The 25974-nt window shown below is 36.4% G+C and overlaps 1 protein-coding gene across 6 annotated transcripts in view; it reads right to left on the minus strand.

Annotated features, from left to right (window-relative positions):
- The window catches only part of Zmym2 (zinc finger MYM-type containing 2), a 152243-nt gene that overhangs the window by 22873 nt on the left and 103396 nt on the right, over positions 1-25974 (minus strand). For all 6 annotated transcript variants that reach the window (XR_002817657.1, XM_023699117.1, XM_004639375.3 and 3 more), the window contains 9 exons: positions 25103-25218; positions 21838-21954; positions 19148-19298; positions 15732-15904; positions 12663-12828; positions 11972-12006; positions 3070-3199; positions 1987-2102; positions 902-1073 (listed from right to left, as the gene is read on the minus strand). Coding sequence is in view for 5 of the 6 variants with exons in the window: in XM_023699117.1 (XP_023554885.1) it covers positions 902-1073; positions 1987-2102; positions 3070-3199; positions 11972-12006; positions 12663-12828; positions 15732-15904; positions 19148-19298; positions 21838-21954; positions 25103-25218 (1176 nt within the window). In the remaining variant the exon portion in view is untranslated. The remainder of the gene's footprint in view (positions 1-901; positions 1074-1986; positions 2103-3069; positions 3200-11971; positions 12007-12662; positions 12829-15731; positions 15905-19147; positions 19299-21837; positions 21955-25102; positions 25219-25974) is intronic.

The raw sequence follows: 25974 nt of genomic DNA on the forward strand, positions 1-25974 counted from the left end.
TTATTACAAAATAAAGAGTTTGGATCATCTCTCTCCTCTCTCTCCTCTCTCTCTCTCTCTCTCTCTCTCTCTCTCTCTCTCTCTCTCTCTCTCTCTGTGTGTGTGTGTGGAACCAGGGCTTGAACTCAGACCCCTGCGCTTGCCAGGGAAGCACTTATTCTACTGAGCCATCTCCCCAACCCCCATTTCTCTTTTTTAGTACAGAGTCTTCAGGTCTCACTACACAGATTGGGCTCATAATGATCCTCCTGCTTTCAGCCTTCCAAGCACTGGGATTCTAGATGTGCATCACCACACCCAGTCTCAATCCCCATCTCAGAAAGCACCCTGGGGGACAGGCTGCATGGCACAACGGGAATCAGGTGCTTTAATACCCTGAGCTACCTGGCCAGCCCTGAGTTTGGATCATTTCTAAAGTCTACTTTAAATTAGTTTTGTCTCTGTGCTACTCTATTATTTATAAAGAATAATTTTGAGGTAATTTTACAAGTTAACCCAAAGGAACATAGGCTAGGCTGCTACTCCTGGCTACTCAAAAGGCCGAGGTAGGAATACTTGAGTCTAGGAGTTGAAGACTAGCCTGAGAACAATGCAAGATTCCACCTCAAACACACATGAACACTTGGTATGGGACCGGGGAGATAGCTCAGTAGAATAAGTGCTTGCCTGGCAGGCAAGGGCCTGAGTTCAAACCCTGGTTCTGCAAAAAAACAAAAAACAAAACAAAACAAAAAACCCACAACAAACAAAAAAAAGAGGGCATTGGTAAGCTCTTAATACAATATACATTTTTGGTAAATTTCCTATTACTCCCATATCAACTTGAAATAGAATTATCTCTTGAGAAGTGTCATAATAATTATAATATTTGTTAACACACATATACACAAACAAAGCTCACTGTTGATGTTGGACGCCTCTGTTTTCTCCTCATCTTCAACCATCATGTCTGTCATTGTAAGCAACTCTGTATCAAGAGGATCTGAAGAAACTTTGCTTTTTAATTCTTCAATTGCTGTAGGAATTTTCTCACTGCTGTCCAATGGAGCAGGCAGAAAAACAGGAACAGGCACCTGAATTAACCAAAGCATTAAAGGATAAGTTTACAAAACATTAAAAGGTATTTTTCCATATTAAAATCACTCTGCCCAGAGATGGTGGTGCACACCTGTAATCCCAGCACTGAGGAGGCAGGAAGATCACTGCAAATTCAAGGCCAGCTTGGGCTATGCAATGAATTCAGAGTCAGCCTGAACTACACAGCAAGATCCTGTCTCAACCTCCACCCCCCAATCATTCCGATACATGACTTGATCTACAATGTCATAAGGCTTCTGAAGGAAGAAACAGAAAAGAGGTGAAGCTTTAAAAAGCTTCCTTCAAAAGCTATGTAAAGCACAAACCAAATTAAAATGTCTACTGTGAAAAGACAAACCCAGAAATACAAACAGCTATTATCTAAATACAAATTAAAGGAATACAATTTCTGAGGCATTTCCATCCTCTAAAGGGTTACAGTAGCCAAACTCAGACATAATAATTTAAGTATGAGAAGTTATTTGGGATGAAATGTAGTAATGTAATGCTATTTTAAAATCAAGCTATTGTTTCAACTCCTAAACCTTATGTCACAAATATGTTTTTTTAAAACTTAAAGCACATAGGGCCAGGGATATAGCTCAGCAGCACAGTATCTGCCTAGCAAATGCAAGGTCCTGAGTTTGACTTACAGTACCAAAAAATCGCCCCCCCCCAAACACACACACAATGTACAGAGCAAACTAAAGTATCTGCTATGATTCACTCCCAATGATGAATACACACTCAACTAAACAAAGCATGATCACAACAGGATTCAACCAAATTTAATTGTGGACGAAAGGCAGAAATAATCTTACCAGTTTCAGAGAGCTAATAATAAAAACTACACTGTTTCCCACCTGTGCCTGATAAATCTCAAAATGAAAGCTTTAAGACATAACTTACAGGAACAGGAACTGTAGTCGGAACAGGAATATTCTGACTGTACATGTGCATTGGTACTGGGATGTATACTGGCACAGGGATGGGCACTGGAACATATTCTGTCTTCCAATTATCATCTATAAACACGAGACATGGCAATGTATAATGTTAACTAGCACTTAAATATAGCTACTCAATGTTGAAATAATTTGACAAAGAAACATTTAACTAACTCATTAGCCATTTTAAAAATTCCTGGTTTCTGTAACATTATATAACTTAAATATAACAAAACAAAGCAACAGCTATTTAAACTTAAAACAAATAGAATTTAGGCTCTTAAAATACAGTGTTTGGCCTCAGCCTGACTGTTATTATAGATGTGTACCACCACACCCAGCAAATATTTCTTTTTAAATTTTAGAGAAGGGTCTACAGGGTGTTCTGGGTCTCACTACTAGATGGGACTCATACTGATCCACCTGATTACAGCCTCCCAAGAGCTGGGATTACAGCTGAACGCCACCACACCCAGTCTCAATTGCCACCTCAGCGTGCCCCGGTGGTGGGGCGGGCATTGCGACCCAGGGATTGAATCCCCAGACCCTGTGCCTGCTCTGCAGGTGCTTAATCTGCTGAACTATTTAGCCAGCCCTTAGCTAGCATTTCTTTAACGTAGACCAGTTTTCCTCCAAGGAAGAGTAGAAGGCCCTCTTTTGTTGGGAACAGGTAACTCATCACCTTTTCTGTTCCTTCAAAAAAAAGAAAAAAATACAATGCAGGTCTAGGCTGGGTGTGGTGGCACAGCTGTAATCCTAGCATTTGGAAGTCTGAGACAGGAAGATTGCTTCAAGCTTAAGGTCAGCCTGGGCTACATAGTGAGCCAGTCTCAAAACAAACAAACAAACAAACAAACAAAAAAAGTAAAACAAAATGTAATTCCTGACACCCTACGAGACTGTTCTCACTCCCCTCAAGGAAGCAAAAGTTAAAAAAACAAAACAAACAAACAAAAAACCTGACTCTATAAATCTATTCTGTACTCAAGAAAAGCATTCAGTGAGGTATAATCATAGTGAAAAACCAAAATTTCCTCCAAGTTACCTGTCTGACAAGATTTGGTTTGCATGTGAGGTTTACAGTAAGTAGCTTTTGTCATTGTTAAAGGTTTGCAAAGAACTGCTTTGTTCTTCATCTCTTTGTTGGGAGTTGGAGAAGGGGGTGGTGCTGAGCCCTGTAAAGAAAGAAACATTTTACTCTTGCCTATAGTTCTTATCACTTTCTAGTGTTAATGAGCATTTTGTTTCCTGAATTCTATGGAGGGGCTATCTAAAAGTGGAAGAGTATAAATTATGCTGCTACTAGCTTCACTACAGTGTCAATCTGGGAGAAACAACGTGAATCTATGCTGATCACTGGCAAAGTAGTAGAAAGAATTCCTCCTTCAGCTGTCACCTCAAAAAAGGATAAAATTGGTACATATTTTTAAAAACATAAAAAGATAATTCTCTTTTAAGTGTAAAATCAAGGCTGAAAACTCCTATTTGGCTCTTTTAAATTTATTTAAAAGAAAAGTTCTTGCAGTTATTATGCCTGATATTCTAGCTCCCTCTGCTGGATAAGCATCTTAAAAATACGCTACTAAATTTAAAAGGATAAAAAATTATAAAGAATTATCACAGATAGTGCCAAATTTAAAGTTACTTTCTGGGATCCAGCAACTGCCATTTTAGAAACCGCACTCAATTACAAATTAACTAACATTGTCAATATGACACAAATACAGATGTGAGTTATTTTAGAGATAATCTAAATAATCTCTCATGTTTTATACCAGCTTCACTACTGTGTTATCTGCACTACAGACAAATCAAATCCTCATATAAGTAAGATCTGAATAGAGGTAAATATCTGCCTACATGGGGATAAAGGTACAGTACTCTCAATATAATACTAACAAGAAAAAAGTAGATACAGAACACTAATGTAGTCAACTCTTATTATTTGGGATACACATGTTTTATATAGCTGTTCCGAACACTGGATCAGTAAGTATCAAACAACTGCTGCAAGGAAGAACACAGTAAAAAACTATTTCACTAACGGCTCAGTATATAACCCTAAAGACAGTTTAATATTCCTTACAAAAAGTATATGCAAAAAAAAAGTATACGCAGTATTTCTTTATCACATGACAATGTTTCAATCACAACATCTGTACTTCATGCACTTTGCTGAGACTATCACTTTCAGCTGTAATACACACAGTACAGACAAGACATAACCATACTATATATACACAGCATATAGCACTACTGCACATGCAGACTACAGTTACATATTGTAAACAATACCTGAAATATACTGTTCATTGTAGAGTAATGTAACGTTAAGACAACAGAATGAATATATATTGTACAGTAATAAAAAGTTCTGGAAAACCATATTAGACAAAGATTAAGAATTTAAAGTTTCTTTTCTTTTTTTTTTGCGGAACCAAGGATTGAACTCAGGCTCTTGCACTTGCCAGGGAAGCGCTTACTCTGCTGAGCCATCTCCCTGGCCCCAAGAATTTAAAGTTTCATAAAAGATATTAAAATGCTACAGTGGGTGAAGTTACAGGATCTACGATGTGACAATGTAAACTTCTAACTGTGGCACATTCAGAGAAAACTATAGTAGTTAGTGAGACTAGGTTTTGTGGCTTGCTGGCAATGTCAAGAAACTTTTCCTTAACAACTAGCTCAAAAATGTGTGTCAGCTTTGCCTCAACTCTTTTTTTTTCTCAACTCTTTTAAACACTTCTTAATATAAGGCATATACGGCATATACATAGGGATGCTTAAGTCTGAGGCTGTGCTAAAGGACAGGTTCACATTTTTAAACTGCTGTTGACAGAAGAACCTTTTTTCCAAGATAGAATTCTAGTTCAACACCATCTTCATGTTGCCAAAGCCTTCTCTACTTACTTGGTATGCAATACACACTGTTTTCTTAAACACTGTTCTTTATATTTTCTGTAACATCTTCAAAGCCTTTGAAATTTTTCAGTCTGCATAGACATTTCCCCAACAGTTAATGAACAGTAAACTATTGACATCTCAGGCTATGTCAACACCATCAATAAGTTGTGTAGAGTAAGTGACATCAATGGGCCGTCACAGTGATGTATTAGCATCATGTGTGTACCTGATTAAGGGTCGGATGAGAGACATGGTATGGGTGGGAATGAAAAGACCTACAAAGGGTAGATACTTTTAGTTTTTTAGAGCAACAACACTTTGAAGGCAAAGCTTTCATTGTTTACCTTCTAGAATAAAATTGCAATGAAACTTATTTTAGATACCACCTATGCTTTTTTGTCCTACTTTCAACAGAATGACACACAGCTTAGGTCTTTTTGTAAACTAGGGTTCAGCATCTAAGGTCGTTCTTGGCATTTGTATACAAAGCCAAGGCTGCACAAAAAATGATTTAAAATTAGGGATTTTAAGGACTAACTGCTGGTTTGCCAACACCCTTGTAAGAATAAGCAAGTATGATTAGCACTGAAAACTTAGTTCCTGTGCTGGGGATATGGTTCAATAGTAGCATAAGTGCCTGTCTGGTAAACATGAGTCTCTTAAGTCTGATTCCCAGTTCCAAAACTTCCCCAGAAAACAAACAACAACAACAACAACAACAACAACAAAAAACTAGTTCTTTCTCTTGTATAACACACTTCTATAGAGTCCCAATCTATACAACCTATCTCCTTACCTCCACTTAACTTTTTGGGGAGTGGGAGTTAAATTAGGGTTTCACTATGTAGTTCAGCCTGGCTTTACACTCATCCTGTAGCCCAAACTGGCCTGAATTTGCAGCAATCCTTTTGTCTTAATCTATTGCTGGGATTACAGGTGTGTTGCACTATGTCTGACTTCCTCCTCTTAACTTTTCCATCTCATATCCTCTAAAATGTGCAAGTCATCCAGAACTAGTTAAAAAGGGTTTTCTTGTTTCCTGATTAATGTACTGTGAGCCAAAAGCCTTATTACAATGTTGTTTTATATTTTTATAGGTAAGTCATAATACCTTGAATCCAAAAATTTAGTTACTATACCTGTTACTTCAATTATTACAGAGGTCTTCATGTACAGAAAACTTCCTTTTTCTCTAGTTTTATTTAATTTATCCATACTGAATTCACACTAACAGAATTTTATATGTATGCTTAAATGATATTTTTCTAAACTCTTTTATTTTCTCAGTAAGGTACATCACACCTGTCATACTCAGGGACCCTAGACAGCATTTCAGGACCATACTTAATAGATCACTATAAATAGTAAAATCTTCAAAATATAAAAACTATGATGCTGGGCTGGGGAGACAGCTCAGTGGTCTAAGCACCTGTCTGGCAAGCACAAGGACCTGGGTTTGATCCCTGGTATTGCATGCATGTCAGCCCAACCCCAGGCCTCCAGAGCCAGCCACCAAAACTAGGTATGGTGGTATACACCTTCAATCCCAGTGCCAGGGAGGCTAAAACAGGAGGATCACTATGAGTCCAAGCTGTGTGGCTAGACCCTGTACCAAAGACATAATTTTTTTTTTTTTTTTTTTTTTCAGAACCGGGGATTGAACTCAGACCTTTGTGCTTGCCAGGGAAGCACTTATGCCACTAAGCCATCTCCCTGGCCCCCAAATACATAAATTAAAAACAAAAATAAAAAAGCCTATGGTGCTAAATAAGTCATAAAACATATCTATTCACACTGAGAGCTAAAACAGGAAGGCACAGCATTGCCCTCACCTACTTACCTGGAACATGCACACTAGGTAACTAAAATTTTGTATTATTCTGCAAATCTCTGCCAAAGTAATACAGTGAGAAACAATGCAGCTGAGTGAGTCACTCCTTTCTCTCCACTTAACTCTAAATAGACTTAATGGCTATTCCTGTTTCCACTGCCCTAGACTAACAAAAGCCTATGACAGTAGTGGTGAACCTACGTATGGTATGAGTGCCATGGTGGGATGTTTGTATTAAAGGATTTACGCATCATTGGTAGGATATCTCCAATTCTCTACGTGAGAACACAGGCAATTTTGATAAAATGACTTGCCATTGTCTTTTGGGCTGGTTTTGGAATGCTGAAATTCCACTTCCTTTGGCTCAATGAGGCTCACAGAGCAGGATAAAGTCGGCTGGGGACAATACACAGAAACTAGCACTCAAGTGTAGGGATGAGTCTTGTTTCCTTTACGATGTTAAACTTGCCCATTCAACCACTACTTCTCTGCTCTTCCAGGAAAGAAAGCACTGTACCTCCGCTGCACAGGTTAAATGAAATGGCCAGCTGGAGATTCTGGGTCTTTTTCTCCAGAGGACATGGATCATCCTGGAGCCCTGCTGCCTACCTCTTGCTCTTTCTACCCATTGCAAATTAACTCTGGATGGGAGATCAGAGTCCACTGCAGGGGTTTCCAATAAAGTACCATGGGAGATTCAGTGAGAGGTACATAAGGCACATAAGGCAGAAGTGTCTAGCCTTTAAATTTTGAAAGCCTGAAGGACTGGCCTCCTTTTGCTATAGCTACCTTTGACCTGTGTGCAGTGTTTTTCTGTTTCCCTGGTACTTTTCCTGGTCTATTATACCTCTGCCTGAATGAACCAGCCCTAAGCAAAACCTCCTGTGATCTTAAATGTAGCTGCTTGTTACTTATGACTGAGTACACACTTGGCCAATACCTTCCCCATCATACACAAGAACCTGGACTGTTACTGGGCCAATCAACTGTAACAAAAGTATCATAAGTATTGATTAAATATTATAAATATAATGAAGATTGACTGTACTTACAAAGTTATATCAGTTAAATTTTTTTGGTAGTCACAGAGGCTTGAATCCAGGCCCTTGTGCATGTTAAGCAAGCACACTAAGACTGAGTTATAATCCCAGCCCCTTCTGTGGATTTTTTGAAGGTCTGGAAAGATAATATAAAAGTCCTGATATTAGCTGGGCATGGTGGTACACATCTGTAATCCTTGGGAGGTTGAGCCAGAAAAACTGTTGCTACTGAAGTCTTTTGGGCTACATAGTGAGTTCAATGGTACAATGAATTACATGAGGAGACACTCTCAAAAAAGTCTTGTATTTAGGTAACAAATCATAAGGAGAGAGAGAGAGACACTGAACAAAGAGCTAGGGAGCTTGGTTTTATTTTATTTTTAAAATTTTTTTTAAAATTTTGTTTGTGTATGTGTGTGGCCAGCTCAGCCCACCAGGGGGCGGGGCTGGCTGGTATGTGGTGCTGGGGGATTGAACCGCAGTCCCTGTGCTTTGCTAAACTTGCTCTAAGTAGGTGCTTTAGACCACTGAGCCATCTCACCAGCCCGGGAGCTTGGTTCTAATGCTTCTGTTGTTAGGTCAGATAAATCGACCTCCTCTACCTAAGGAGTACACTGAATTGTACACTGGGGAAAAAAAAAAAAAAATCCAGTGAACAGTATTTACTAAACACCAAGTACTAGGTTACTCTGATTTGACCTGTAAAATATGCTGGTATCCCAGACTCAGCAACAGGCAAATCTACAATTATAAATGTCCTGAGGTTGCTCAGTGTTATATCCCTGGTCATTCTGAGAGATATTACCTCATATCTACTAATTACGCCAATTGTTAGAAACTTAAATTTGACTCTAATCTTTCAGTTCTAGAAAGATGTTAAGTTTTCTTCTAGTCAACAGGTAGGGCCTATAGCCTTTTATGTTTATATTGAAGAAGGATCTCAATTAATGAAAATTACAGTAACAAAAGCTCCACCTGTTAAAAACATGCTGTATGTAACACATGCTTTCCTTGTCAAATCTTATTTCATCCTAACATAACACGTAGGACTTTTAATCTCTCCTATTTTACAGAAGCAGAAACTGAGCCTGGGAAACTCCATAATCTGGCAAATGACACAGATCCTAGAGTTCTCAAGTCAGAATTCAAACAGATTGATCTGATGCCAAAGCCTATGTTACTTACATCATCATGCATTAGTAATGACCTATGGTGACATACCTAAGATGGACACCATTTCATCCTGGTTTTACAAACAAGGAAACTCAAAGAATAATGAAATATTGTGCTCAAAATTATTCAGCTAGGGCCAGGGGATAGCTTAGTGGCATAAGCATCTGTCTGGCAAGTGCAAGGTCCCAAGCTTGATCCCTGATACTCCCAAACAAACAAACCAAAAAAAAAAAAAAAAGGCAGCTAAGCTTTCGTATCTCCTGAAATTTATGGATTAAGAGCTCAAAGATTCTGAAAAGTTATAAAGAAAAGATGGAAGAGGGCTTTGTAGGACAAAAAACCAATATACTCACACATACATCAAACAAAGTTACAATACACTTTCCTTGCCAAGGAATAATACAAGTTCATTACTATGTCAGTCAAATAATATGATTGAAGTGCTATGGAAAGACTGATATTGTACTGACAGGAGTGTCCTGAAGTCTTTGTCAAAGCCATATGCCTTTGTTTCCTTTTTTATCTTTTTTCTCCTCTCCTTTAAGTTGTGGGTATCAATTATATTTCCCCAAAGACTAGGACCAAAGGAGCATGCAAATGCTTCAAACACGAGCCTTTGTGTATCTTATATATTGCCGAGTTCCAGAGTTTTTGCTAGCAAAGGGCAAGTTTCATGTTAAGTGTCTGTTGAGTGATATATCAAGCAAAAAAAGGGCTTCAATCCAAATGAAAATAAAAGCTAATTACCTTTCCAGCTTCCCTTTTCCAGATAAATTAGTGTGTTGTTGTATTTCTCACACCATACCATGGATGGAAGAATGTTGTTCTAGCATTCATTCCCACTATATGATATTACTGCTACAATCCCAGCACTTGGGATGTTACCATGTCTTACAGCACTTGTCTCCTTCTAGAGATGGATTCTAGGTTCTTTTTGTCCTATTCAAAGAATGGGTCAAGACAAGTGCAAAATGTAGCAAGGTTTCATGTTTATAAAAGGTAGGAAAAGAAATATGCTCTGCAGAGAGTTTGGGCCAATTAATAGTAGGAAAAGAAGTGTGCTCTCCAGGGTACGTAACAAGGCTTAACAGTAGAAGCTGTCTTATTGTGGTGTTTTATTGGTAGAACAAAGATAACAAAATAGGGAATAACCAACCATCTTTATACTCCTCAATGTAGATGAAAGAGACAAAGAGCCTGGGATTAAATTTGCTAATTCTACAGAATACTTGAGTACTTTTGAATTCAAAATTTTATTTCCACAAGGGAGAACAAATACGGGAAAGTAAAGGAGAAGGTACTCTTTTCTAGGATTCTGTCCAATTATTTACATAAAGACCAAACAATGAACAGAATAAATGTATAAACACAAATTTTGACCTACAGTCTTTGTTGGTATCCTGGTGGATTGTCCAAGGTGCCCCAGATACCAAAATATACACATGCTCAAATCTCTTATATAAAATGGTGTGGTATTTGTGTAGAACCAACAACATCCTCCTTATATTTTAACTCATCTCTAGATAACTTGTAAAACCTAATACAGTACAAATGCTATGTAAATAGTTCGCTATGCTTCTCTTAGGGAATAATAGTAAGGAAAAAGACTTCTACAAATGTTCAATATAACACTGATCATAAGACTAACTGTATAGCACAAGACACCAGGCAAACAACGCAAGAGTGTTGAGGAAACTGAGGATATATAAAATAACGGGAAGTAAAAGCATGATATAGCTACAACTTTACTTCCCTCATATGCCTGAGTGTGACAATTTCAAGTTTTACTTTTCGAAATTTCTTGGAAAATTATTTCCCAGTATTTTCAATCCTAGTTTGGGTGAATCTACAAATGGGGAGCCCAAAGATACAGAGGGCCAACTTATATTAGTGACCAACATCTTGGCTTACATATTACTATTAAATTTTAATATTAATATTAGAATAGCACTTTTCTAAAATAAGAATCTCTGAGTTAGAGCTTAGACACTGGAAAATTCTGAAAACTTGTGAACTGATTCTTGTCAAAGCTAGGAGCTAATACCTGATCGGTTGTTTCTTACCATAATAACTAACCCAGAAGACTGGGCATGTTGGCACATGCCTGTACTCCCAATGCTGGGGAGGATAAAAACAGGAGAATCACTATGAGTCCGAGCTATATATCAAAACCCTGTATCAAATACATAAAGAAAAAAGAAAAGAAAAAAACTAACTCAGAGACTTATTGTAAGGCTAATCAATGACTCCTCAAGGGTTCTCCCTAATAAAGATGACAAAAATCCCAGTAGAGAAATACCAGCTAGTAATTTCAATAGAAACACCATGCAGAGCCAGGCAGGGCCTCATTGTTCTTTCAAGGTACGTTAAAAAGCACTACTTTCATCTACAATATAAACGGTCACTTTCAACCAGTCATAAAATGCTAACATGAAAGCACAAATTGAAGGATTACACAAACACACAACATAGAAAAAAGGACACTGTGTATTAATGAAATAGAAAAATTCATAGATCCTTGTCACCAATATAGATCTTCAGATCTCTATTTGAGAAATAATGGGGCCCAGCCTATTTTTCAACCTCACAGCATTATAGCAAAGATCCCCTTCAAGCTTGACCTTTATGTGTACCTCTGCCAAATATGTTGTGCTTTACACATTGTTACTCCTACCTATCAACTGTCTACTCAACTGGTTACCATTAGCTTGTTACATTCTTCAAGAACAGATATAATCACTTCAACCATATTATTGCTACTGTCTTAAAGAATCACGTATTATGGAAACTTCAAGTATCATTTCTCTGCAATGTGGAGAAGCTATAATTAATCTACCTTATATACCTTAGCATGTTCCTCTAGTATTAATTCAGCTGAAGTTAGACTGTCACAAAAAAGTAAAAACATTTTATTATTATAATCAGAATAAATTGGCCCAATTATTTTTACCACCATACTATAAAATGACAACTTAGCAATTTAATTAATCAATACTTACTGTCATTTTGGTTCGGGATGTCTGACAGCCCTGATCTAAAAAAAAAAATTAAAATTGAAATTAAAGACAAACATCACTTCAAAATTTCCTAACCTTTCTCATCAAATGACTGAGTTTTAAAGACAGTGAAGAAAAGAGTTCACATTATTTTAAGAAAAAACACAAGTTTGAAATTAAAGTATGGAAATACAGAGCTAAATTTGTAGAATTAACTCATTTCTCATTTTGCCTCTTCAGACATATACTGCTTTGGGGGACATACTATATTCTTAGACTTTTCTCTTACGTAAAACAAAAAGTCACAGCATCCAGTAACTCTGTTACTCAATCCAGCCAACCCTAAGAATTTACAATTTGCTAGATATGGTTTTCATTAAAAAATGCAGATCTGACATGGAGTAGATGATCATTCTTTTTACATTTTTTGTTGTAATTCTATTTAGCTTCTCTTGAGCCCAAATGCATTCTGATTGCTCCCAATTAGCATTGAATTTTTCAAAGGAATAAAATAAAATGCAATGCATCTAACAGAAATATCACATGGAAAACTGTGATATGGAAAAACTTAATAGAATTTAAGTTGGTATTATCCTCAAAATTAAATTTGCATCATCAAGCCTTTAGATTCAAAGCTAAGAAAATACAGCTTGCTAAACAGTATTTTTGAATTGTCACTTAAATTGTTACATACCATAATGTAAATTTTCAGGTCCTTTTTGAGTTGTCAGATTCGGCTCATTTTGCTGACAATAGAAACGTAATAAGCAGTGCTGATCACAGAAATGTTTCATCTCCCCACGCCACTGTACTCGCTCTTTAAGAGTTCCTTGAGACTTACAACAATCACACCTTGCAGCCTTAACAAAAAAAAAAAAAAAAAAGAGGGGACCAGGCATTTAAAATCAAAATTAAAATATCACATATGTCCAAGTTTTTAAAGATATTTGAAAGTTTATCAGTGATAACACCTAAATGTGATAAAATGAGTCACATATGAATAGTAAAATCAATAACAAAGTGGAATAAATCAAGAGTAATTTTTCTTTTTTTATTAAAGACTTTTCTTATTTATTTGTGTGTGTGTGTGTGTGTGTGTGTGTGTGGCCAGCTCAGCCCACCAGGGGGCGAGGCTGGCTGGCATGTGGTGCTGGGGGGATTGAACCGTGGTCCTTGTGCTTTGCTAAGCTTGTTCTAAGTAGGTGCTTTAGACCACTGAGCCATCTCACCAGCCCTTCTTTTTTTTTTTTTTAAGAGTAATTTTTCTAATCGATAAAGTATACTTGCCAGAATTCAAAGACTAGTGTTACAAAGACAGGATAATGAAATAAACATTGGGAGATCAAACTGACATTTCTAAGTAATTTTGAGGGCCCTACTAATATAATGATATGTTTCCTACATATATAAAGATACCAATCTCAGAGTAAACAGATATAGTAAATAAAATGGGGTTGCCAAATCTGTCATCACTAAACATCTTTACTATTTTAAGATTATCCAATAACAATTTCTCAAAAATAAAACCTCATCTTTGCAGTGCTACAAAACAACCACCACCAAATAAATAAAATTTCCTGAGCTGAACATATAACTCTCAGTGGTAGAGAGCTTGCCCCAGGTGTAAAGGGGCCTGGACTTGATCTTTTTTTTTTTTTTTTTTAATTTTTTTTTTTTAATTTATTTGAGAGCAAGAGACAGAGAGACAGAGAGAGAGAGTGAGTGTATGTGGTGTGTGTGTGGCCAGCTCAGCCCACCAGGGGGCGGGGCTGGCTGGCATGTGGTGCTGGAGGACGAACCGCGGTCCCTGATGCTTTGCTAAGCTTGTTCTAAGTAGGTGCTTTAGACCACTGAGCCATCTCTCCAGACTTGATCTTTAACATCGCTAAATAAATACTGCTTAAAAGGAGAAGGTTTCATTTGTGTGTGTTGAACTGAAATAAAACATTTAAAAGTATGAGTTACATTTTCTGAGTACTTTCTCTCAAAAAACACTTGTCTGTAACAGAATATTTATTTAAATTAATGAATCCATGTGAGAGCATGTTAATATGTTCATGCCGTGTACTCCCACAATCTGGATCTTGAAAATGTATTCAGAAACAAAAGTAAAATAACAAAGACAGTTGTGCTTCCAAACTGTTTGCCACAATTAGTTTACATACCTCTGCCAAAGAGCAAAGTAATCTCCCTCTTTTATTTATAAAAGTTAAAACTTTGAGTTGTGTAAAAAAAAACAAAAAAAATCACACCAAGAATTCTAACTCTCATAATCATTCAAACACATTCAAAATGTGATTTAAATAGTATTTGAACCATTTTACTGATTGTTTCTTTAAGAAGGATGTTACAATTTTGAAGTAATAGTTGTCTTCACACACTTCAGAACTGTATTCATAATTAAACATTAGCACTGATATGGTTTCTTCTATTATCAACAGAGAAATTAATAATATCCTGTTTGCTATATAAATATCCAAAGTCCAAATTTACACTCATTTTTCATATATATGTATCAGAGCCAAAAGGGATTTATTTTGACCGTTAGAAATTGTTTTGTTTTGTTTTGGCGGAACCAGGGATTGAACTCAGGCCCTTGCGCTTGACAGGAAAGCGCTTATTCCACTGAGGCATCTCCCCGGCCCCCTAGAAACAGTTTTGGATGAGACACTTTTTTTTTTGCAGAACTGGGGATTGACCTCAGGCCCCTGCATTTGCCAGGCAAGTGCTTATTCCACTGAGCCATCTCCCCGGCCCCCAAGACAGAGTTTTTATTCTCTCAAATTAAATGGTTTTGACCCTTAAGTGTCTTTTCTTTTTTCTTTTTTTTTTGGGGGGCGGGGGGTGGCTGGGGATTGAACTCAGGCCCTTGCGCTTGCCAGGCCAGCGCTTATTCTACCGAGCCATCTCCCCGGCCCCTTGTCTTTTCAATATGGAAGTCTCCAATAATCTATAATAAAGAAAGTAAAAAAAACAAAAACAAAAACACACACAACTTGTTTTAAAAAGACATTACTACTCAAAACTATTGCTTAACACTAATAATGGAGTCATCAAAAATATTTCAATCTAATGAAATAAAATAGAACAAAGTTTAGAGACATAATGCATTCTGTGAAACTGTATATAATGTAATGCCTAAGCTATAAAGAAAAAAGCCAAAAAAAAAAAAAAAAAAGCTCTACTTCAAGTTACAGAGAACTGCAAAATACTTTTAATGAACAGTGGGATCTGAGCTAGGTTTCAAGTGTGTACCTTTTAAAAATAAGCAAGTCAGGGGCTGGAGAGATGTATCAGTGGTCTAAAGCACCTACTTGAAACAAGCTTGGCAAAGCACAGGGACCTCGGTTCGATCCCCCAGCACCACATGCCAGCCAGCCCCGCCCCCTGGTGGGCTGAGCTGGCCACACACACACACACTAAATAAATGTAATAAATAAAAATAAATATTTTAAAAAATAAAAATAAGCAAGTCATATACTTGCTAAGACTCTTCAAGGTAGTTGCTACAATCAAAATTTGGAGGCCTGGCCAGATAGCTCAGTGGATTAAAGCACCTGTTCAGGTTTACACAGGGGCCAGCGGTTTAATCCCTGGCCCTCCGTGCCGGCCCTGCTCTTGGGGTGTGCCAAGAGAGATTGAGACTGGGCCTGGTGGCTGAAAAACAGGAGGATCACTACAAGTCTGATCTGTGCAGTGAGACCCTGTAGACCCTGTACTGAATACATAATAAAAGAAAAAAAAAAAAATTGGAGTAACTTGCCTTATAGTACCAATCCTGAAATTTTTTGCCACAGTCTTCACTGCAGAAATCTCTCACAACACCATCAAGTTCTTTAGTTGCTCCTTTCTTACAGAGCTGAGAACAATAGTTGCATGTAACACATCTTAATCCCAAACGTCTTGCAAAATCCTGTTTGTACAATAGTTTGCAACCTAAAAAAAGACAAGGTTAAACCAAAAAAATTCTGAGCTAAGAAAGCTTCTAACAGATTATTAGTTTTTTAAAGTGTCTAATAAAATTACAGAAAAAGTCCTCTTTTTCTTCTAAACAAAATTCTGAAATCTACTGTAGATCAACACTAACCTATAAAAACAGACACAGAATATAAACAGTATTAAGAAAAAAAACACCTCACACTTGTTGGTCTGAATAAGCAATGCTTTAAAAGATAGTAAAATCTAGGGCTGGCCAAATAGTTCAGCAGATTAAAGTGCTTGCTTAGACAGACACAGGGACTGGGAGTTCAATCCCAGAGTCTGCTGTGCTGGCCCCATCCCCAGGGCACGCTGAGAGGTGACTGAGATTGGGTGTTGTGGTGCTTGCCTGTAATCCCAGCACTTGGGAGGCTGTAAATAGGAGGATCACTAGGAGTCTGATCTATGTAGTGAGACCTGTAGACCCTGTCCTAAATAAAAAAATAAAAAAAAAAAATTAAAAAGACAGTAAAATCTAGTACTATCTCAGAACCATGGTATTCTATTTGCTGTTTAAGCAGTATCTTAGTTATCTGAGTAAGCACACTCCTAATACCAATTTTAGAGAAATAGATAATATTAATGGCTGAGAGGCTCTGGTAAATTCAGATATTGGTCAACTAAGTGGGTATTTTAGTCAGTTTTCTAGCTTACCTCTTTCTGCCTCATGCTATGTGGATTTTTTTCCAGAAGTAAAACTGGTTTACTGATTTATCTAGTGAATATACTTTTTATAAATTCCCTTAGTAAAACACTTGTTTCCTACTATATTAGTTTATCATTTTAAATGTTTAATTTACCTAATACATTCCACATAATGTCTCTGAGGATTAATCTTCCTTAATTTTACTTATGGTACACCTTGTTAAGTAGAATGACCTACCTTCTACTTAGATACAACTTCTGAAATTCTATTCATCCTTTAATAGTAAGTCCAAATTATACCTCTATCACTAACTCTGTCCTCATAACCTAGTTTTAAATGATCATTCCTAAATATAAACACGAACTCCATCATTTACATCAATTGTTTTTAACAATTCCATCATTTAGTGTACTATATTGCTCATGTGCTATAGACTTTTTTGTTATCTTTATACTTAAAACTTTTTTGAACAATTTTACCTCTATTATCTTTAACTAGATTTTGATACTAATACTAGGTATATGTTTTGTTATTTCTGACAGGTTCCAGTAAAAAAAATTAGGTGGAATAAGAGAAAAGTAAATTATATGTAGTCAGGTAAAAATGTACAGCCTTCTAAACTTTTTATTATTCATCTCAATGTTTAACACTTTAAATAAAAATGATGTTAAATGTCAGTTATCTATTTGCTGCTCTCTATTTATGTTAGTAAAAGCTACATAGAAAGCTAAGTGGTTCAGATTACTAACATGAACAATTACATCAATGTTTTCACTATGAAATCAATATGACTTTCTGTACAAAAACTCAGGTGTAAAAAGCAAATCAGAATTACTCTTTCACATTTTAGAATTTATTATTTTCATAACAAGTTTCTTCTCAACAATATAACAATGCTTACCTCTCATTGTAGTTCAAATATATGCATTTATTCTACATAGGAAAGCCTTGGCTAATGAGCTGCACTTTCTTACATACAGAATGTTACTACATTATATGTGAAAAGTATAAATACAGGTGTTACTTAAATGGACTGATAAATATTTTAATATTGTCATTTTTGAATGCCAGCATTTAGGATTTCCCAACTATCTCTTTTCCCAAACTAAAGAGAGAAATCCATAGGAAAAAACCCAGAACTGGGTGAAAACAAAAAACGAAACCAAAGCAAACCATTGGAAAATAAGGGAAGAAAACAGATAAGAAAGCTGAGAGCTCTTAGGTCAAAGAAAGAAGAGAATATGAAAGTCAGCTCAAAGCAAGAATGTGATACTGTACCCAGTCCTGCATGCCCAACAGCCCTACCCCCGGGTGTGCTGAGCCGAGGCCAGGCATGGTGGTGCACGCCTGTAATCCCAGTGCTGCGGACACTGAAGACAAGATCACTATAGAGTCTGAGCTGTGTAGTGAGACCCTGTACCAAGTACATAAATAGAAAAAGAAAAGAAAATGTGAAAGAATGTGACACTGTGGAATACTAACGATGACAAGAGCCCCAAAACCATAAAAGCTATAATTTTATTTACTAAACCTAGAGATAGATCTAGAACAGTATCCATTTCTCTAATTTGCCATGTGACAGCACAACAGCATAAAGCACTGAATAAGGAAAAGGGAAATTCTTGAATTTCCTTCCTCATATCCAGTTTTTCCAGACATACCACATTTATAGCCTAAATTTTCCTACTGTATGACTGTCATATGAAATGCTTGGGACCAGAAGAGTTTCAGATTTTGGAGCAGCTATATAGACCAATTATTTATTTATTCATTTTTTATTTATTTATCTATTTATCTATATTTTAGGAAAGGGTCTACAGGGTGTTCCAGGTCTTACTACTAGATAGTTCTCATAGTGATCCACCTATTCACAGCCTCCCAAGAGCTGGGATTATAGTCACGTACCACATGCTGCAGGGGCAGGCCCAGGGAACCCCCAGCCCCTGCGCCTGCTTGCAGGCACTTAAATCTGCTGAACTATTTGCCAGCCCATAGACCATTTAATGACTGAATTTCCCTCATCTGAAAAAATCTAAAATCAGAAACACTTCAAAATATTGGCTCTCAGAAAATCTGGATTTCACATTTTCAGATTGGAGTGTTTAACCTAAATACTCAAAACCTTTGCAGGATAGGCAGTAAACCAATCTGGGGAAAAAAAATCAAGCTAATGTAAAACAAGTCTAACCCATTTAGAAAATCTACATTCAGTCTACAATGTAATTCTAGGTGGCATAGTATGATGACACTTTTATTCTCAAAATTTCCTAAAAATGAAAAAAGTTGTTACCAAATTCTTCAGCAGGCACTTAAACAACTGAGCTAATGGTCAGGCCCCCAGTTGTTACCAAAAACTTTTGAGATCCAGAGGTTTACAAATACATACAAAATGGCAAAGAAATCAGTAGAAAAGTGAATTCAATATTGGTCAGCTATATTAAAAATTATGTAAAAAGTAAATAAATAAAAATAATGTAGCTACTCGTATTTTAAAAATATTTTGGAAAAAACATTAAATATCAATAAAAAGTTATGAGCATTGTATATACACTTGCCTTCACTGCAGAAAGGTCTCTTAACTCCAGAGAAATTTACTGTTTCATGAAGAGTCTTCTCCTCTTGACAGTATTCGCAATATGTAACTATGCAATGCAGCTTCTTATAGTCATCTGAACAAGTTTTGCTGCAGAACTGATGTACTTTGTTCTAAATGCACAATGGGAACCTTGGTAAGTATTTGACAAGCACCTTAAGAACAAGTTTAAGAAACAAAACACTTTTACAGACATAAATTTACCAATTTAACATCAGGATCGTGGGGGATGCTTTTACGATAGACCACAGACACCTAATTTAATCAGTTCACTGCTAAGTTTTATAAACACAGTTCCTCAGAATTCAACAACCATTAAACACCCTAAATTGCTTAGTGATGAGTGAAAGTATCACTAAAGTAAGAAAGTAGTCTGGTATTACTAACAAAGTTGCTGAAACAGCAAAGAAACAATGGAAGATATGACACGAATAAACTTCACAAAGATGAAGATTATAATACTAATAACCTCTCCAGTTAAAAATAGTCTGTTGGGCTGGGGAGATAGCTCAGCAGAATAAGCGCTTGCCAGACAAGCACAAAGGCCTGAGTTCAATTCCCAGTTCTGCCAAAAAAACAAAACAAAAATAGTCTGTTGAGTGCAGGCCAAGGAGAATCAATCATATAAAGATCACAGCTAGATATTAACTTTAAAGGTATCACACACTATGATTAGAAACTTGAGACTGAGTTGGTAAACTTCCAAGGCTGCTCCACTTCCCTGATACTGAGGAAAGACACAGACTAAATTTAAATCATTTACCTAATGCTTATCAGACATAAAAATCAAAATAAGGAAGGTGAAAGACAATCAACTCAGTAGTTAATACAATCATCAGCTGAAATTGACCCAATGAGTATATAACTTGTAAGAGGGGGGAAAAGGCAACAAAGAAACTACAACTGTCATCCATGCAGTAAGAAGCAAGAGGCCCCTGAACATTTTCCTGAGGTTCAAGACAAGTTCAACTCAGAATAGTCCCTAACTACTTACAACACTTAACCACTTAGCAACCAACTGAGACTATAAAAGTGGAGTAACACTGACTCCAACATGTGGAAAGATGAAAACTCATTTTCATATAGTTTTATTAAAATTCAGTTTGTACCTTTTTAAAAAATGAATTTTAGTACAGGGCCTAAAGGGTCTCACTACACAAATCAGACTTATACTGATCTTCCTGTTTTTAGCCTCCCAAGCACTGGGATTACAGGCACATGCCACCAAGCCCAAATTTGTACAATCTTAATTTTCTGTATTGGATTATTTTATATGCTTTGTATATGCTTCTTTCCTCCTTCATTCCAATTTCGAGCCTTTATTCACTATTCTTGGGCCTTCATCTTTATTGTTACTTAAAGAAAATATTAAATCACCAAAAATCATCATTGAATACCAGCAACAGTTTCAAAGCAAAGAAATAAAAATTTAAAAGCTCTAAAGATGATACCAAATGAAATAATAAACTTTACTTTCCAGCCAATAAGATGATAAAGTTTCAGAAGTATTTTGGAAATCATGTGGTTCACTTTAGGGACGCACTTTTCATCTAAGGACTCAGGTACTGAGTGAGGTGGCAATAATCAGCAATAAAGTTTTGCTTAAAAGTAATCTGAGTTCTACATCTTGTATACTATTTAATCATACACTCCATGCTCCACCTTCCATACCATCCTGCCTGCACAAAAGTGAAAAGAAAGAATAACTAAACAGGAACATTACTCAAGAAAACAATGGCAGCAGGGCCTCCTCATCTACCACCTTACGGAAACAGAAGTATACTGCTCAGAGTTGCTAAGAGTAAAAGGACATGGCAAAATAAATTAGTAATCTAGTAAAGGTAAGAAAGTAAACTAAATATATTAGGATTCATAATCTTCTACTACTTTACTGAAACAAAATTATAAAATGTTAAATAACAATGTGGCATACTAACAAATTTTAATTTCTACAGATACTGAATGACACAAAGATATTATAGGACACATCAATAAAGACAGAAAAATGGAAAATAATGTATAGCCACTTCAGGTATGTGGCTAAACAAAATCATATTCTGTGCTCTATTAGGAATGTACTACATTATTGTGACTGTGGCTTCAAGAATTTCTTGTGAACCTCAAAGGAAACAGACCCTGTTCTACTCTTTCCTTAAGTAAATAAGCCAACTTTAAGGATTTTTTTTTTTTCTCCTCAAATGCCTTCAGGGCACTTTCGGCAGGGTGGAGTGTTGTGAGGATCGAACTACAGCAACCTGAGGCTGACAGCATTGTGGAAGCAACTACTTAAAGGACTGATCTAGAGCCAGGCCCCCATATAAGCCAACTTTAAATTACACTTTTCTACCAAGAAATAGGTTTCCAGGAGCTGGTGAGATGGCTCAGTGGTCTAAAGCACCTACTTAGAACAAGCTTAGCAAAGCACAGGGACCATGGTTCAATCCCCCAGCACCACATGCCAGGCAGCCCCGCCCCCTGATGGGCTGAGCTGGCCACACACACACACACACACACACACACACACACACACACACACACAAATTTAAAAAAAAAAAGGAAGAAAGAAATAGGTTTCCAGATGGAAATACCACTGTTTGTAAACTAGATTTTCGTTTTAGCACTAGGTAATACATATTAGGAAATATGACTTGCCTCCCATTCCAGGATTTCTGGTTTAGAACAAAAGGAATTTTTGCAGTAGTTGCATTTCAACTGAATATCACTTGGTGCTACAAATGGACCATTTGGAGATGACTGCATGCTTAGAGCCTAAAATAAAGAACAGAATATATTGAGCCTGACGGGTACTTCAGAATTTCTATTTGTAACTACTCTAAAATTCCTACTATGAATGGAAACTAGAAAAATTCCTTATTACAGAAACTGCACATACCTTTGTTAATATTTTTTCAACTAAAAACTTAAGAATTTTGTTCATAAAAATTATACTAATACACAATTAGTTTTATAAAACTGAAATTCACTTCGTCATTTTAATCAAAGGAATTTTATTTATCTAAAATAAGAAAGCACAGGGCTGGAGATATACATATAGTTCAGCAGCTCAGAGCCTGCCTGGCAAACCAAGATTCTGAGTTTCATTCTCAGTATCCCCCCCCCAAAAAAAAATTATAGAGAAAAAAAAAATTGCAGCAAAATTACGGGTTTTTTTCACTAGAAAAATATAATCAAATAATGGTGTCAGCTTGCCAAAGTCCTGAATTAGCAAACAGAAATCAAAAAATAAACATAAAACCTAGGTCCTGCTGTTTCCTCCAATAATTATCAAATAGATATCCAATGATTTGTCTTACCACATCATTGCTCTAATTTTTTCTTTTTTTTCTTTTTGGTGGGAACCGGGGATTGAACTCGGGCCCTTCGGCTTGCCAGGCACACGCTAATTCCACTGAGCTATCTCCCCGGGCCCCTTGCTCTAATTTTCATTCCAAGTTCATCAATGAAAAAAATCCTATCACTTTAAAAAATTATCTCTTATTTGAGGGTAGAAACAATATTTATAGCTCAATATTCATGCCAGGAATTTATTGTTAATTTTATTACATTTTTAAAAGCTAAAATAATATACAAAGACAGGATCTAAGCATACTTGGACCTGAAAAGGTTTTCTCTCTAATTCTTATTACAAATGACAAGTACACCAGTATTTATCATTCTTTATAACTATATATAATGTACAACATATTTGCAAAAAACAAAAATATGCAGATTTAAGACATTTATTATCAGGTTAAAAAAAATGTTAAACATAAAAACATTACCCTTAGAGCTTCCAAAATATTGACTGTGAATAAAGTTAACTATTTATTTACAACAATGTATTATATTACAGTTTGAATGTTTGTGTACCCCAGAATTCATAAATTGAAATCCTAATCCCAAAGGTGACGATATTAAGATACAGGGTCTTTGGGACACCCACCTGATCTACTTGATGCAGTTATTAAAAAAAAAAAAAAGAAGTCTAATGGAGTTTACTTGTCCCTCCTAATAGTTAGGAGCAGGCACCACATATAAGGAAAGGGCCTTATCAAGGCACAAGCCTGCTGAAGTCTCTATCCTGTATTTCCTAGCCTCCAGAACTATGAAGTATAAAATTCTGTTGTATAGAAGGCAAACCTGCCCATTCTAAAGTATTCTGTGACAGCAGCTGAAACAGACAACCAATAAAATACTCTTTTTTTTTTTTGCGGAACCAGGGATTGAACTCAGGCCCGTGAGCTTGCCAGGCAAGCGCTTATTCTACTGAGCCATCTCCCCGGCCCAATAAAATACTCTTACTTTCAAAATGAAGAAATAATAATAATAATAATAATACAATAAAAAGTTCAAAATATATGATCTGCTTTAAAACAAAAAACTGTTGCCTGTTTGTCAATTTTGTTTCATATGCAGGCAGTGATGAGGCTAACTGCAGGCTTCTCTGGATGGATTCCTCAAATCCAAGAGCCTAAATTAAGTAGTATTTCTTTAAAATATATAATGTAGGCAGGGGCTTCATCAAATAAAAGAGTATCACAAATTTCAATGAAATGAAAAGGGTAAAAAATTTTCAATAATTACCAGTTCAGTACCCAACTAAATTAAGAAAGAGGGGATCTGCCAAAAGAAAAAAAAGAAAGAAAGAATAGAGTTTAACATTTGGGGGCCAGGGAGATAGATCAGTGGTCTAAGCACCTGCCTGACTACCACAAGGACCTGGGTTCTATCCCGGGTACCGCACGGTGCTGACCCCGCCCCAGGCCCACCAAGTCAGCCACTGAAACCAGGCATGGTGGTGCATGCCTGTAATCCCATTGCTGGGGAGGCTGAAACAGGATTACTACGAGTATGAGATGCGTAGTAACACCCTGTACAATAGACATTAATTAATAATAAATAAAAAATTGGGAAGAAGCATATCATTGACACTGTACTCCTTTCAAAATATCATTCCTTAACTTCTAGTTTAAGAAAATCCAACAAGGCAGAAACAAAATTTACCAGTAAGAGGATCTCAACTTCTAAAGTAAAAATTTAGTTTTGAATGTGGTTTATCTTCTAAGTTCACTGAGGATATAACTTAACAAAAACAATATTCACTTGCCTAAATTCAAAACAACCTAAATTTAAATGCTGTAACGGTTGTAAAACTACTGTAACATACTTAAACTATATTTTCAGTTTAAATAAATTAACATAAAGCACAGTACCTGGAACAAAGTAGAACTGTTGGATGAATTAACTCATGAAGCATGGCTTTATGCACACTTGGTTTGAATCTTTGGGCAATACCCTGAAATTTTCACACACAACAGGTAAACCTACTAGTACTACCTAACTAATGCTTGAATCCCCTCTAAACTATTCCTTCCTAGTGGTCAACCAGGTTATCTTTGAACACTTCAGTAACACTACCTTCTAAGAGTAACCACACTCCAACTTTGAAGAACTATGCCAGAAAAGTTCATTACATTTACCAAAATAAAAAATGTTGCCCTGAAAGTAATCCTATATTAAATTAGTCTCATGCCCTCCTTACAGGCTCATTTCTAAGTTTACTTAACATTTACAAGCTAAATATATTTCATTCATTATTCATAAAGAAGAGTTCACTATCATATTCACATTTTCTTCAAATCATCTAATAGGAAAATACTACGAATCAAGCAATGAGTTCAACTATATTAAAATTTATTTTCCCTCAAAATCTGTACCATAAAAACAATTCAAAAGCCAATCACATAATCTGTGCTAGAGAAGTAGAGAAGTAGTGAAGGCAGGTCTTCTGTGACTTACTCTAGAATCTCCACCCTCCAATGTGACCCTCCATTACACTATGTAAAAAATTAACAGATTTGACAAAGATAAAGCATATTACACTTGGAATGAGAGTTATGTAAAATAAACAACAAACCTGAAATTTAGCCACACAACTGGAATTGCAAAAATTATACAGTTTTCCATCAGGCATTGTGGCTTGGTATTGAGGTAAAGAGTTTCGCTTACAAAAATGGCAAATAATTCCCAAACCTAGGAGAGAAAAGGAACATATCTGATTTCTTTATAAAATAATAAAAGTTGTTTTATAAAATCTTACCTGACTGTTCAGATTTTATTTTATTTTATTTTTTTATTATTTATTTTGTGTGTGTGTGGCCAGCTCAGCCCACCAGGGGGTGGGGCTGGCTGGCATGTGGTGCTGAGGGATTGAACCGTGGTCCCTGTGCTTTGCTTAGCTTAGCTTGATTCTAAGTGGGTGCTTTAGACCACTGAGCCATCTCACCAGCCCTCAGATTTTTATTAAATGGAACTTTCTCTAAACTACTATTTCATTATCTGTACTTCAAATATTCAAGATACTGATACTGTAAAAAATACTATTGCTGGGTATGCACACCTGTAAATACCAGCACTGTGGGAGGGTGAAGCAGATGGATCGTATACAAGTGGGAGACCAACCTGCGCAACTTGGTGAGAACCTGTCTCAAAAACAAAACAAAAAAAGCGGGGTGGGGGAATGGAGGAACATGGTGGATATACTTGTGCAAAGCCCCTAATATCAGTCCCTGGTACTGTTTTTTAAAAAAGTTATCACAAAAGTCAACTCTAATAGTTTGTCTCTAAAAAACACACGTATACATAAAAAACTCTTGTTTTCAGTAAAATTTTGAATGGAACAATTTTTGCTAAGAACATACATGGAGAACACTTAAAACTCAGCAACTTGGGGCTGGAGAGATGGCTCAGTGGCCTAAGGCACCTACTTAGAACAAGCTTGGCAAAGCA

The sequence above is a fragment of the Octodon degus genome, unplaced genomic scaffold (genome assembly GCF_000260255.1).
Source record: "Octodon degus isolate 3935 unplaced genomic scaffold, OctDeg1.0 scaffold00111, whole genome shotgun sequence".
In the NCBI taxonomy this organism is placed as follows: domain Eukaryota; kingdom Metazoa; phylum Chordata; class Mammalia; order Rodentia; family Octodontidae; genus Octodon; species Octodon degus.